Here is a 12,748-nt window from a genome sequence, read left to right as displayed (position 1 = left end):
ATAGTCAACAAATGAATACAATTCATGTGGGGAGGATTTCTTCCCCCCCCCCCCCCCTCTGAAAATTCAAAAAAATTGCATAAGTTATCGGCTTGGAGAGTTTTTTTTATAGGGCCGTGGTGCCTGGGTATTGAAAATATCTATGGTTGCCATATTGAAAGTTGCATACCATTGTTAGTTGGTCCGATGCCCTGGTCTGCCTCATATTCTACTAGAGCAAGCAGTTCATCCAGAGAATCATCAAACTGCAAGAACAAAGCCATATCACTGCTATATAGTGACATATCTCAGCCTGCACAAAGATATTTGTTCTGTTCTAAAGAGTAATTCCCATGACATATCCAACTTATTCAAAAGAACACATACTTCAAAAGAAGGAAATCCACTGGATATATCAGCTGGAACATTGTCAAGTGAAGTGATTCCCTGGCCAGTAAGACTTGCACCTGTGATCATGTCATCCTGTAGAGGCTAACATCCACGAAAAAATACAGATTGTAAATTAAAAAATTCATAATGGAATTGTTGATCGTGCCATAGGTAACCATACTTACTGGTAAAAGAATGTGGGACGGAATAGTTGGTTGTGCTGAAAATGATCCCTGATCATTTAAGACATTTCTCTGTGTCAGGCCCTTCACTATGTGTTCGGTGCCAAAAATCTGAAAAGTTTGCCACATACACTTCGATGCCAAATGAAATAAATTTAGCACCGGTACCATAACGTGAAGGATTTGGCATCCATTCCACCTCTGGCCCACCTATATATAAACTAGCAATATATCAGCTCAAATCAATGTCTCGCCGGTGGTGCCTCGCATGTGAAAGTACAGTGGCTGCTTATTTATTGCCTCAATGAAATGTGGCGTCGGAGCAAATAGAGACGTCGATGCCCTGAAATTTTTATCTGGCATCGGCTGGGCAATGTAGGGCACGGTGCCAAATGTTTAAAAAGTGATGGCATCGGTTTTGGCCTACATAGTGAAGGGCCAGAAGACTTGTTTACACCACCTGTAAGTCCCGATCAATACCACCCACTCAGGAGTGGAGAAAAGAGCAATGGTACACGCACGGGCAAGTTTTTATTGACTTTACGGAGGTGCTTAGGTGGGATAAAGTGATTGGAAGAATAGGGAGTGGAGGGCCCACACCAAAATCAGGGGGGGGGGGGGGGGGGTGGTTGAGGTTTAGTTAGTTAAGAAATCCCGTAAACCCCCCGTATTACCCCGTTGCTCTAGAATTCTCGGTAGAGAAAATGGGGCCTGTACTCGTTCCTATGCATTAGGCTGGTCTTACTCACAGCGCCTAGTTTGCAGAATTGCAGCTGCTTTTCCACAACGGATTGCATCTCGAGATGAGATCCATCTCCGAGAGAGCAGCAATGAGAGCCGGGATCTCGCAGGGTTGACGCGTCTCCTTCCGAGAGATCTTGACCAAAAGATTCAGCCCAGAACACCGTGTGATCGATCGATATCGGCAGCGTCAACGGCTACCTCGTCGACGACGGCGCCGACATCGGCCACGAATTAGCGGCCCTGCTTGCTCGCATGGTTGGCTAGTCAGTCAGTCCCAACTCAGGTGAACTCTGCATCCATGCCTGAATGTGCTCTGCCCTGCCCCGCATCTCTGTTATACCATGGCTCATCTAGCTGATGTATCTTGTGTTCTCGTTTGCTTTCGCAGTCGCAGATGGGGCAGCTGAGGATGAGAGCTTGTGGTGTCGATCTGTGTGGCCTTGGTGTAGGAGGAATGGAAGCTCTGTGGTATTTAACAAACTGAAATCTTGCACAACTACTCTAACCTGCACAGCATACTACTAGTATATATGAGTGAAAATGTGTGAACACACATAGGAAAAACTCAACTTAGAAAAAAGATGGATTAGCAGGATTACACCAAGCAAGTTCTGCAACTTAGAAAAGGATTAAGGATGGATTAACAGGACTGGACGAAGTTCGTCAATCAATATGAATATTCGCTCTAGGTATTCGATACAAGCCGCATGTTTTCTTGTTCTGAAAGGTTCGCTTTTAAGAATACAAGCCAAATGCCTATTACAACCAATAGCAAACTCAGAAATTACTGAACAATATTGTCTATTAGTGCTCGCAACACTATCAATATTTACAGACGAAATGTTTAATCACACTGAATACTGTAATCACCGACTGCCACCGTCGTGTTTAGTCTAGTAGAGGAAAGCCTGTTGCAGCGGTCTCAAGTTTAATCTATCACTGGTTGCCGCCATCATGTCCATAACCATCAAATGGGCTGTTGGGATTCGGCAGTTCTGCTGAAATGAAGGAAACACAGCATTAGCGCACCGATCGAGAGGAAGATCTTAAATCCATGCCCAAATTTAACTTTTAAGCAACCGGGGTTCCAACAGTTTGGTAGTCATCAGTCAAACATCAATTCCCTATCATTCTAGATTGAAATGGGAGGAGGACGTCTGACTGTAGAAGATGATTGCAACATATTAACACAAGCTCCTTGATTTAGCAGCTGAGCTTATATCGACAGAAGCTATCGCTATGGCATTGAAAATTGCATAGGTTATCGGCTTTTCGTTGTGGTTACCATGGATATTCAAATTTCAAAATTGCATACCATTGTTAGCTCGTGCAATGTCATGGTCTGCCTCATCTACTGGTAGATCCAGCCAGAAGTCCTCGAACTGCAAGAACAAACACCATCATGACATAACAAAAGGAAAAAAGGCTAAAGCCATATGACTGCTACATACTGATATACCGTACTTCAGTCAGTACGAAGATACTTATTCAAAGGAACACGTACTGGAACTGGAGAAAACCCACTGGACATGTCAGCCAGAACAGGGTCAAGTGAAGGGGTTCTCTGGCCAGTTTGACTTGCACCTGCGATCATGTCATCCTGTGGAACCTAGCATCCACGAAACAATTCAGGCTGTCAATGAAAAATTGCAGGATGGTAGTATTGATTGTGCCATATGTAACTTTACTTACTGATGAAAAATTGTGGGATGGAATAGTTGGCTGTGCTGATAATGGTCCCTGATCATTTAAGATATTTCCCTGGTGCAGAGAGTAAGGAGCTCCATTCTGTGGCACAGAAGGATCGTGCTGGCCAAGTCCTACAGCAAGTTGATATCCAAGACTATCATAAGCAATAATAACAACAATAATTTTAATGCGATGGAGCAGCAATTACATTATAGAGGATGTGTGATACAAAATTATGCAGGTGTTTAATATTGACCTTGATACGTGTGCTGTGGAAACGGCAGTGTTCCTTGGTTTGATGGGCCAGCGTCATTGTTTGACAGGACCGCAGACCCTGAGAACCCATTCAGTGGATGCTGATCACCAAATTCTGCAATAAGTTGAATTTAGAGAAACATGTAGCGCAACAAAGATCAGCAATGGAACAAAATAAACCTTGTTGTGCAGCCATGTCATTAGGATATTGCAATTTAGTTCTAGCTTGTACGGAAGTACCTGCATCATTGTTCAGAGGCATTGCACGGACAGGGATGCCATCGGTCATGAAGTAATCAGGGGTAAGACCCCCTGAGTTCTCCCGCTCGTCAAATTTCTTATACGCAGACACTTTCCAGTTGTTCACTTTAATCTGTAAAAGAATATTTTACTTATGTCATCGCCGTCATAATGTGCAAGCACATGCTTTTGCTTATTGTTTTGTGTACAGAGAGGCATCAATGCTCTGCTCAGACCTTTATGAAACCTTCTAATCATCAAAAAGGAATACTTAAGTAGGGTGCCAATCTTTTGGTGATAATAGTGTTTATATTTTCTCTCATCATTTTAAGGATTTTCAACTAAGTGCACTAGGGCGGTGGTTAGATCCTCCCTGTGTTTCAGTGGGTTTACACGGTGCGAGCACAGAAACACCGGAAGGTGGCAATCCAACTACTCTATATATTTCTTCTAGGTTTCTAGATATTGGAAACAAAAAGAAAAATACTAATTGAACAACAACACATTCTTCATCACTAATGCATATGCTACAGATCCTCCCCCATTTTAAGGGGTCGCTCCTCGGGTCGCTCCCGCGGGCGGCCAGGGGGGCGAAAACCTAGCCGCCGCCAGCGCAGATCCACCGGTCAGCTTCCCCTCGCCGCCGCCGGCAGACGTCGCCGGGCAAAGCCCGCGCGGCTCGGCGGCGGCGGGGCACTCCCTCCTCCCGTCTGAGCTCCAGCAGCGCGGGCTGCCCATCTCGGCGGGATCCAGGGCGTTGCTCCAGCGCCGGTGCGCGCACGGGCTGGGGCGGCCGTGTTCGAGCGCGGGGAGGCGCGCGTAGGGCGGCGCAGCTTGGCTGTGCCGGCGAGGCTGCGGATCTGGCGGCTCGGAGGAGGGTGCGGATCTAGCGAGTTGGGAGCGATGGCGGCGCTCCTCTGCTGTGCGGCGCGGGCAGTGAGGCAGGGATGGCTGCGGCCTGGGCCATGCCACCGGCGCACCGCACCAGGGCAGGCCCCTGCTGGATCTGAAGAGGGCCGCCGTCGGACGGGCTCTTGCTTGGTGCTGCGGCAGAGGAGATGGGTCAGGCGGGAGCCAGCTTCTCGGCGGCGCGTGGGCTGCAGTGCACCGGCGGCAGTCGACTAGTTGGGCTCCAGGGGTGGTGCGAAGCAGATCAGGCCCCGGCGTCCTGTTCCGCGAGGAGGCCGTGACGACCGTCGGGCGCATGGGGCCGGCGGCTCTATCCGGCGAGGACCGGCGGCAGCGATGAAGATCTGGGCCCCGGCGTCCAGTTCTGAAGGTGGTTGCGGCGGACGTTGGGCGCGTGGGGCCGGTGGCCGCCGGCCGTGTGTCTGCGGTGGTGGTCTGGCTCGGGTTGGTGGTCGGAGGTGCAGCGCCGGGTGAAGACTTTGCTGCCGGCTCTTGAGCCGGGGCAGGCGACGGCGACGCCTGCGGGCGCCGCTTCCTTCTTGAAGGCGTCGCTGAGGCGTTCCTGCTGACTCCACTACGCAAGGATGCTCGGGGGAAACCCTTGATCCCCTAGGATCGGACGATGATGGCGGCGTGCGTCGCACCTCTTGGGGCATCATTCCAGGAGCTCCTTACCGGCCAGAGGGACCAGTGATAGGTGGGGGAGGTTGTGCTGCTCGGTCGTGCCCGTCCGGCAATGTGAGCATTGTCGGAGGCGTGGCATTGTTAATGGCGGCGAAGATCGGCGGCATGGCGCTGTGGAGGCGCGCCGCCCGATGCGCGGAGATGGGCTCGCGCAGGAGGAGGTAGCTGTCTGGCGTCATGGTGACGTCGATGGCGGAGTGGCCTACACAAGGTAGAAGACTCAATATTTTCTGAAGACGGACCTGTGGAAGATGGCTGCGACGACACAAGAGTGTGTCTGACCGGATTGTGCCCCAGACCCGGTATGTGGCTCAGCTGGGGCTTCCGGCTTGTGATGTTAGGTTTAGGTGAGTGGTTTGGGTAGTGGCCCAACTAGCATCCCTTCATCATATGGATAAGAGTAGCGGCATATGTTGCCGAGATGGTGGATTCAGGAATATTGTTTGTAATACTTTGTAAGGTCCTCGAGAATAATTAATAAAGTGGCCGTATGCATCTCCCAGATGCAGAGGCCGGGGGTCATCCTCCTTTTCTAAAAAAAAATCAAAAAAAAACTAATGCATATGCTTAGGTAAAAATAAACTTTGCAGTAAAAACAGAGGCTCGACATAAGAATTTGTTTAGAATCCATGCCTTGGTCCTAACTTACGTACAATAACATCATTTGCTCTGTTTTAGTTCAGCAATGCCAGAGTTAGGTTAGTCAATAGCTATTCACAATGACATTAGGAAGCAGTCTAATTTCCAAACGTAAATATTGCTATAAACCTTGTAACCGTGACAACATTTCAAGGATAATTGCCAGAGCACTATTATCTTAGTGGATCAACAGCCTAATTGTGACGGAAATGGAACAGTGTCAGAAGTATACCTGCTGAAACTGATCAAGGCCATTGACAGGAAAATATAATTCACTGATCATCATACCAACAAGATTATAGAAATCGTTGAATAAGATTTCAGTATTTTCCTCAACAACAAAAGAATAGATCTCAAGCCCAGGATCAGACGTGGTGGCATGTTTAATCAAGGTACTCCAATCCTCCCTCATGTCAAGAAGCTAATTGCCAGAAATAAAGAGTTGACTTAGCATTTAATTACATGTAGTGCAGATGAATACATATAGCATTACATGTAGTCAAAGTTAATCCTAGGAGATGCGGGATATTTTATTTCTGATCCATGACAATTATTAACTAATATCTATTGCAAGTAATTTGAAACGCTGAAGCTTGTAGAAACATAATTATAACTGTATATTTACCTTTTGGAGACCAGATTCATCTCTGTAATAATGACGCATGAATTGCTTCACCGTAGTAATATTTTTTTCAGCAAGGAGAGTACAATGTTTTCCCTTTAGGGAAATCTTCTCCAAACGGTATACAGCTTCTTCTTTAGATGGAGGATAACTCTTTCTGTTTTCTGAAAGTAAACAAAAATATTGGATGTGTTAAGACAAGATTGCTAATATGCAATGGTTCATCCTGGCTACCATTGCATCGGATGATTATAGTATTCAGGAAAGGATTAATTTACATGGTAAATTATAAACTGATCTAGCATGCTTATTATTAATCTACGACCTAATATATAACTCGAAATAAAATATGCAATGACCCAAGAAAAGTGCGGTCCCAACTCCCAAATCTAAGTGACAGTACTTCATACAGTTTTGCCAGGTTCAAAATAGCGCTAGGCATAGGCGAGGTGATTGGGCTTCGCTTAGGCGGTCATACAGTTTTGACTATCATGATGTATTTGAGTACCATAGGCCGTCAGTGCAATATGGCCTGATCTCTCGATGGGGTTCACAATTTCTCGCTTGGCCCATCTAGTCCTAGACTTCCGTTTATGCCCTAGGCGAGGCGCCTGAGCATCTCCTTTTTGAACCGAACTTTGTGGCGGAACATTCCCTTCTCAAAGTAGAACATTTAGTGCTAGGACTTCATATTTTCAGATAAAATAATGTCACTGCACAAGACCATAAAAGTTTATGAAAGATATGATATGTGCTTTAACATCTCTTTACTTAAAATCAGCAAGCATGTTCTTCTGCCAACTATGCGAACAGTAAATGTTTCATTGAATGAGAAAATTACAGAGTGTATTAAAATTTCCATGTAATATAGTTAAAACAGTTCGCCTCCAGCGGCTCCCCTCCCGAGTCGCCCCTCGCGTGGGCGGCCGGGAGGCCCCCAGATCTCGTCGGCCGGCCCTCCCCCACTCCTCCTCCTCCTCCCTCGCCGCCGCCCAAGGGCGCGGCCAGACGAAGCCTGGTCGTCGCCGGCGGCGGCGGGGACTCGGGCCCTCTCGCTCGCGTGGGGCTGGCGTGGGCCGGCGCCCCCGGGCCGGAGCGTGGCGGCGGGCCGGACGCCACGGCGGGTGGTGGCGGCGCCTCGGCGACTTCGCTCCCCCGCGGCAGGAGGCCTCGCGATCTGGTGCGTCGCGGTCGCCAGGGACGGCGGCGGCGTGACTGGATCGGGTCGCGGCGGCGCGGCCAGATCTATGCCCAAGCGTGGGCCTTGATCGCTGGTCTGCCGTCGGCACGGTGGCGGGTGCGACTCGTCGGCAGCTGGGCAGATCCGCCGGGATTCTATCCTTGTCTGATCCTTGACAGCGCGGGCAACTCCGGGGGAAACCCTAGATCTCCTTGGGATCGAGCGATGACGGCGATTTTGCGTCGTAGTCCCTCTTTAGGGCATCGTTTTGGAGTTTACTCCGGTTGAAGGGACCAGCGACGTCGGTGGCGCACGTCTGGTGGAGCAACTGCTGATGAAAATCGCGCCGACTACGGTCATGGCGGACGATGTCGGCGTCTTAGATGTCGTTCCCTTGTCGAGGCATCGTCGTTGCAGTCTGCGTCATCAGGCTCGGGATGCTCCGGGGAAACCCCTAGATCTGGGTCTTCCGGATCGGACGATGATGGCGTTTTATCGCTTTCCCTCCCGGGGGCATCGTTTTGGAGCAAGTGATGGCTGGGGGGATGGTGGAGCGGTACTTCATCTCACACATTGATGGCGGCGGAGATCGGCGGCATGGCGCTGTGGAGGCTCGGCGTCCGATGCGCGGAGATGGACTCGCGCAGGAGGAGGTAGCTGTCTGGCGTCATGGTGACGTCGATGGCAGAGTGGCCAGACAAGGTAGAAGCCTCAATATGATCTGAAGACGGAACTGTGGAAGATGGCGGCGACGACACACGAGTGCGTCTGACCGGATTGTGCCCCAGACCCGGTATGTGGCTCGGCTGGGGCTTCCGGCTTTTGATGTTAGGCTTAGGTGAGTGGTTTGGGTAGTGGCCCAGCTAGCACCCCTTCATCATATGGATATGAGTAGCGGCATATGTTGCCAAGATGGTGGATTCAGGTATATTGTTTGTAATACTTTGTAAGGTCCTCGAGAATAATCAATAAAGTGGCCGTATGCATCTCCCAGATGCAGAGGCCGGGGGTCATCCTCCTTTTCTAAAAAAAAATAGTTAAAAAAGTTTGATGTTCAGAATGGATAATTGGATATACTCACGTTTACTTCGGCCGACTTTGACAACAAAAGGATCACTGATGGCTTCCTGAACTCTGATACTAAGATCCTGCCTTTTCACTCGTGCTGTCAATCTTAACCTTTTCCTCTGGGAGCTCTCTGTAAAGGAGAAGGGACCAATATAGGCCTCACCGTTTGCTAGATTAACAGTTTTCAAGACTGACTCTTTCCCCTTGTACATACATATCTGCTTGTTGAATTCCTCTTTGGTGAAGTCCTCTTGTCCTTGCTCAGTAAAGAAATCAGCATAGACTGGTAAAATCTCAATTTGCAATTTAGAAAGGTGGCCCTGCGTGATTTGTGTATCATTTTCAAATATCGCCACCTTAGCGCTTCCTCCATTCTGCCATTGTACTGGGTAACCAGTGAAAAGTGTATCTATTGGTCTGTCAACATCGACAAAACGCAGCTTGACACTAGTGATGCCTCCAGTTTCAGGAAAACCTTCTGACATCTGCCTAAATTTTTAAATGAGACAAAAGTGAGACAGTAACAAAAGGAAACTTCCCAGATCATGTTGAAAGCAAATACTTGGTTTGACAGTAAGGATCATTACATGAATCAAAACACATTTATGGTAAGAAAAATAAAATGGCAGATACCTAGGAGGCTGAGAAATGTCATTGGGAAGCGAAGCTGCTTGTCGTCCCTGCATCTATTGCATGACATAGCGAAAAGGAGTTAGGATAGAGTGCAGGTACAGATAAACAAAAAATATATTACAAGGATAAAAAAAATCCAGATTCTAACCTCTGTCTGTACAGTCCGCCGAATTATATCTTGTATGGATACCATCAAAGATCTATTGGATGCAAAACAATACACCACAAGAGATACAATAAATAAATTAAACAAAGGAGGCATTTATCCATCAAATTCGCAACATTCCAAACTTGAGTACTCAATAAATAGACTCCTACGGACCATTCCCATGTACTGTACGTGTGGTTAAGATTACTGAAAGAAAACAAATCCATGATTCATTTATACTCACACTCCATGAATTTAACTTGATAATCTGAACCTGAAATAGTACCGTGCTTGTCAATTTTTCGTTTCCAAAAACATGAGCTGTTATGTTGGCAAAAGGGAAAAAGCAATCTTGTCAAAAGAACTTGCAGTTCCCAGAAAGCAAATCAGGACTTTAGTTGCTATATATACTTTCCTAAAATGTGTCATTTCCTAGTATATTCGAATATCTCAATTCTGACATGGACACGGGTGCTTGCAAAAAACTCCAAATGTGTGTGTGTGTGTGTGTGTGTGCGTGTGTGTGTGTACCTCTGAAAAGCACCAAGCTGGTCGGCCAGCATTCTCTGTAGTGCATTGGGGAGGTCGAGGAGGAGCCTCTCCATTGAGCAAAGCCGCGAGACGAGCACCATGGCGAACACAAGCAGTCTTGCCATGTCGAGCTGCGCCTGTTGCACGAAAACAGGTAACAAAATCAGCAAATTAACTTGTGGGTTATCGCTCGCCGCGAAACTAAACAACGCACAGCAAGACTAGTAGAGAAAACATAATCGAAATGCGGAGAGGGAGGGGAACCGGGTGGAGCCGCGAAGAGGAATGGCCTCACCTGGCGAACCATCTCCGCCAGCTGCCCGACGGTGGCCGCCCTCGCCCTCCTCCTCTCCCTGCGGCGGACGGGACGGGGGCGTAGATCCGCGCGGAGCAGCAGCGACGGGTGAGTTCAGAAGGTGAAGGAAATTGGTATACGAAGGAGACAGGAGAGCAACGGCTAGGTAGGGGAGGTTACTCTACTCACAGCCACATCATGAGGAGCACCGTCCGGCGCAGCCGCTTCCTCGGGGACCGCGGCCCATCCTGCTCCGGCGGGGCGGCCTCCAGCGGCCGCTTGTGCGCCATCACGCGCTTCCGCGTGGTGGGCGCGCGCGCGGGTCCCTGCCTGCGGCGGCGAGAGGAGATGGCGGGGTAGCAGTCCGGTATGCAGTGCCGGGTGGTGGTGCTCGCCTCGTCGGAGTTGCTGGGGTTTGGGACTCGGCGGTGAGGGGCGCGGGGCGCTGCGGCAGTAGAGAGAGACAGAGGGAGTAGTGGACTGGAGCAGCTGATGGCGAACGGTCGTGGGGGTAGGCGGACCACTGGGAGTTGTATATAGCCGGGGAGACTCTGGAGGGAAGAGGACGGAAATGGGAGGGGAAGGAAAGCGCCATCGGCTCGCGCCAGCGGGGGCCGCGGGGCATACCGCGTCGCGTGCCATGGTACGTGTCTGGGCCGGGAGTGCTGGCCCACCGGCGCTCGGTTTCCGGCAGTGCCGGCCGGTGTCGTCCCCGCCTCGCCGCCGCGACGTCCACGAAAAAGTTGAGAGCCTAGCACGTTGGCTGATTCCTGATTCGGCTGTTTATTCATTCTCCTCTCCTTTTCAAACTCAACTGTCATTGAGTGCTCAACTGCAACAGGGCACGGGGCCATTTGACACCGGTTGACGACTACTTTGCTCCGGATGCCCTATTCGCTGACAATTTTGCTCTATTTGCTGAAATTTTTCGTCACCGCTCTCGAATGCGAAAAAATGTCTTCGGCCGTCTACCACGGCATCCGGTCCTTTAATGGCTACTTCATCTTGAAGAAGGATGCCGTGGGAAAGATTGGGTTCTCTGGTGCAGGACCGCACTGTGAATACTTGCATATGACACAACCTCATATTCGTGGGAGGAATACCTACGGATGTCTGACTGAGAGCACATACGGAGATGCCATGGTAAGATTTGCTACTGTCGTGGTCTTCGTGTTTGGACCTCAGTACCTGAGAGAACCAACTGTGGCAAACACCGAGAGGATCTTGGCAATGTCTGAAGCAAGAGGGTGGTCAGATTTGCTCCGATCTCTTGACTGCATGCATTTGAGATGGAAAAACTGCCCAAAAGCTCTACAAGGGCAATATCAGGGTCATTTTAAGAAATCCACCATCATTGTTGAAAGCAGTTGCATCACATAATTTTTGGATTTGACATGCTTTTTTTTGGCAATGCTCGAGTCTCACAATGACAACAATGTGCTGCAGTGATCACCATTGTTTGCCAGGCCGACTGAAGGAAAAACTTCTCCTTGCCACTATAACAATGTCAATGGGCATGAATACAATATGAGCTACTATCTAGTAATGACATCTATCCTTCGTAGGCTACCTTTGTCAAGACTATCTCTGACCCAATTAGTTAAAAAAGTCTCATTTTGCAAAAAAAAAACAAGAGGCAGCTAGAAAGAATGTTGAGAGGGCATTTGGAGTTCTACAGACACGTTTTGTAGTTGTTCATGGACCTGCTAAACAATGGGATCCGGAGCTTGTGGAAGGTGATGACATGTTGTGTGATCATGCACAACATGATCGCGGATGATGTGAGGATGCTACCGTAGGTCTTGAATTTAAGAACACGGTGATCCTATCGAACTTTCAGACCAAAATCGGGACACATTTGATGAATTTGTTCAAATGCATAAACAAATTCAGCATGGAGCAACTGAAGGAAGATTTAAGAGTACACACACAGTTACATAGAGGGTTATATAGCTCGACTTAATAGGAGTGCAAATAGAGATAGTAATACATTTGAAAACTTAGTTGGATTGCAATATTTAAATTAGAGCTACTATTGCATTTGAACATTTTCAATCATCTATGATTTGATAAGCTATTATTTTGAACTTGCAGACTTAAAAAAAATGAGGCGGAAGTTCTAGGGAACAAGGTTGGATGTCCGGCTCTCACGTCACTGTCCGCAGACGGATACCGTGCCCATTTTGTGAGTTAGTGTTTGAGATGCCCTTATCCCTTGTAGCTTTTAGAATGCTGCAACATCATTTGTCTATTCAAAATTTCCACTTATGATTCTTATTATAAGGTGGTGAAATAACAAAAACAGGTAGAAGATAGAACTGTAGTATTGGCAGATGCTACTATGTAATGATCCGTCTTCAAGATGATATTTGGAAAACCGCTTCATATCGAGGGTGATTTTTTATGTCTTGTCCTTTATTGTTTGGCTTCAGCAACGACAAATTTTAGAGATGGGCAGGGGGGTACATTGTTGCCACATGATTCCAGCGTGTTAGAGTTGTGTCGAATATTGTGTACAAGGTAGATTATAGTTGGACTTGTAATTGTACTGTGTTTACAT

General features: G+C 48.2%; 2 protein-coding genes across 3 annotated transcripts; one reads left to right on the top strand and one right to left on the bottom strand.

The window, feature by feature from the left end:
- Positions 1-1,966: 1,966 nt before the first annotated feature.
- Positions 1,967-10,721, bottom strand: LOC109759410 (calmodulin-binding protein 60 B). Of its 2 annotated transcripts, none has more exons than XM_020318234.4 (14): positions 10,378-10,721; positions 10,189-10,246; positions 9,894-10,030; positions 9,363-9,414; positions 9,215-9,267; positions 8,595-9,070; positions 6,337-6,497; positions 5,944-6,132; positions 3,480-3,612; positions 3,241-3,354; positions 2,988-3,115; positions 2,800-2,904; positions 2,611-2,677; positions 1,967-2,293 (listed from the first exon to the last, which is right to left on the bottom strand). In XM_020318234.4, exons 1-14 carry the CDS (start codon positions 10,476-10,478, stop codon positions 2,232-2,234), a joined length of 1,836 nt encoding a protein of 611 aa, XP_020173823.1. In that variant the 5' UTR covers positions 10,479-10,721; the 3' UTR covers positions 1,967-2,231. The 2 variants fall into 2 exon arrangements, with proteins under 2 accessions (XP_020173823.1, XP_020173824.1); XM_020318235.4 differs by having other exon boundaries at positions 1,967-2,290; positions 10,378-10,689.
- A 421-nt stretch (positions 10,722-11,142) lies between these two features.
- Positions 11,143-11,568, top strand: LOC141023065 (uncharacterized). Its single transcript, XM_073499374.1, has one exon. The coding sequence runs from the start codon at positions 11,143-11,145 to the stop codon at positions 11,566-11,568; it is 426 nt and encodes a 141-aa protein (XP_073355475.1).
- The last annotated feature ends 1,180 nt before the right edge of the window (positions 11,569-12,748 follow it).

The sequence above is a fragment of the Aegilops tauschii genome, chromosome 5, assembly GCF_002575655.3.
Source record: "Aegilops tauschii subsp. strangulata cultivar AL8/78 chromosome 5, Aet v6.0, whole genome shotgun sequence".
NCBI classification, from domain to species: domain Eukaryota; kingdom Viridiplantae; phylum Streptophyta; class Magnoliopsida; order Poales; family Poaceae; genus Aegilops; species Aegilops tauschii.
This window is presented reverse-complemented; position numbering and strand designations above follow the sequence as displayed.

Bases quoted from the DNA above. Each gene is read 5' to 3' on its own strand.
- LOC109759410 (XM_020318234.4), bottom strand. From the start codon at position 10,478: ATGGCGCACAAGCGGCCGCTGGAGGCCGCCCCGCCGGAGCAGGATGGG. The intron at 9,071-9,214 runs GTATCTGCCATT...TTAAAAATTTAG, and splicing joins GACATTTCTCAGCCTCCTAG to GCAGATGTCAGAAGGTTTTC. The intron at 3,116-3,240 runs GTCAATATTAAA...AACTTGCTGTAG, and splicing joins TCCACAGCACACGTATCAAG to GACTTGGCCAGCACGATCCT.
- LOC141023065 (XM_073499374.1), top strand. From the start codon at position 11,143: ATGTCTTCGGCCGTCTACCACGGCATCCGGTCCTTTAATGGCTACTTC.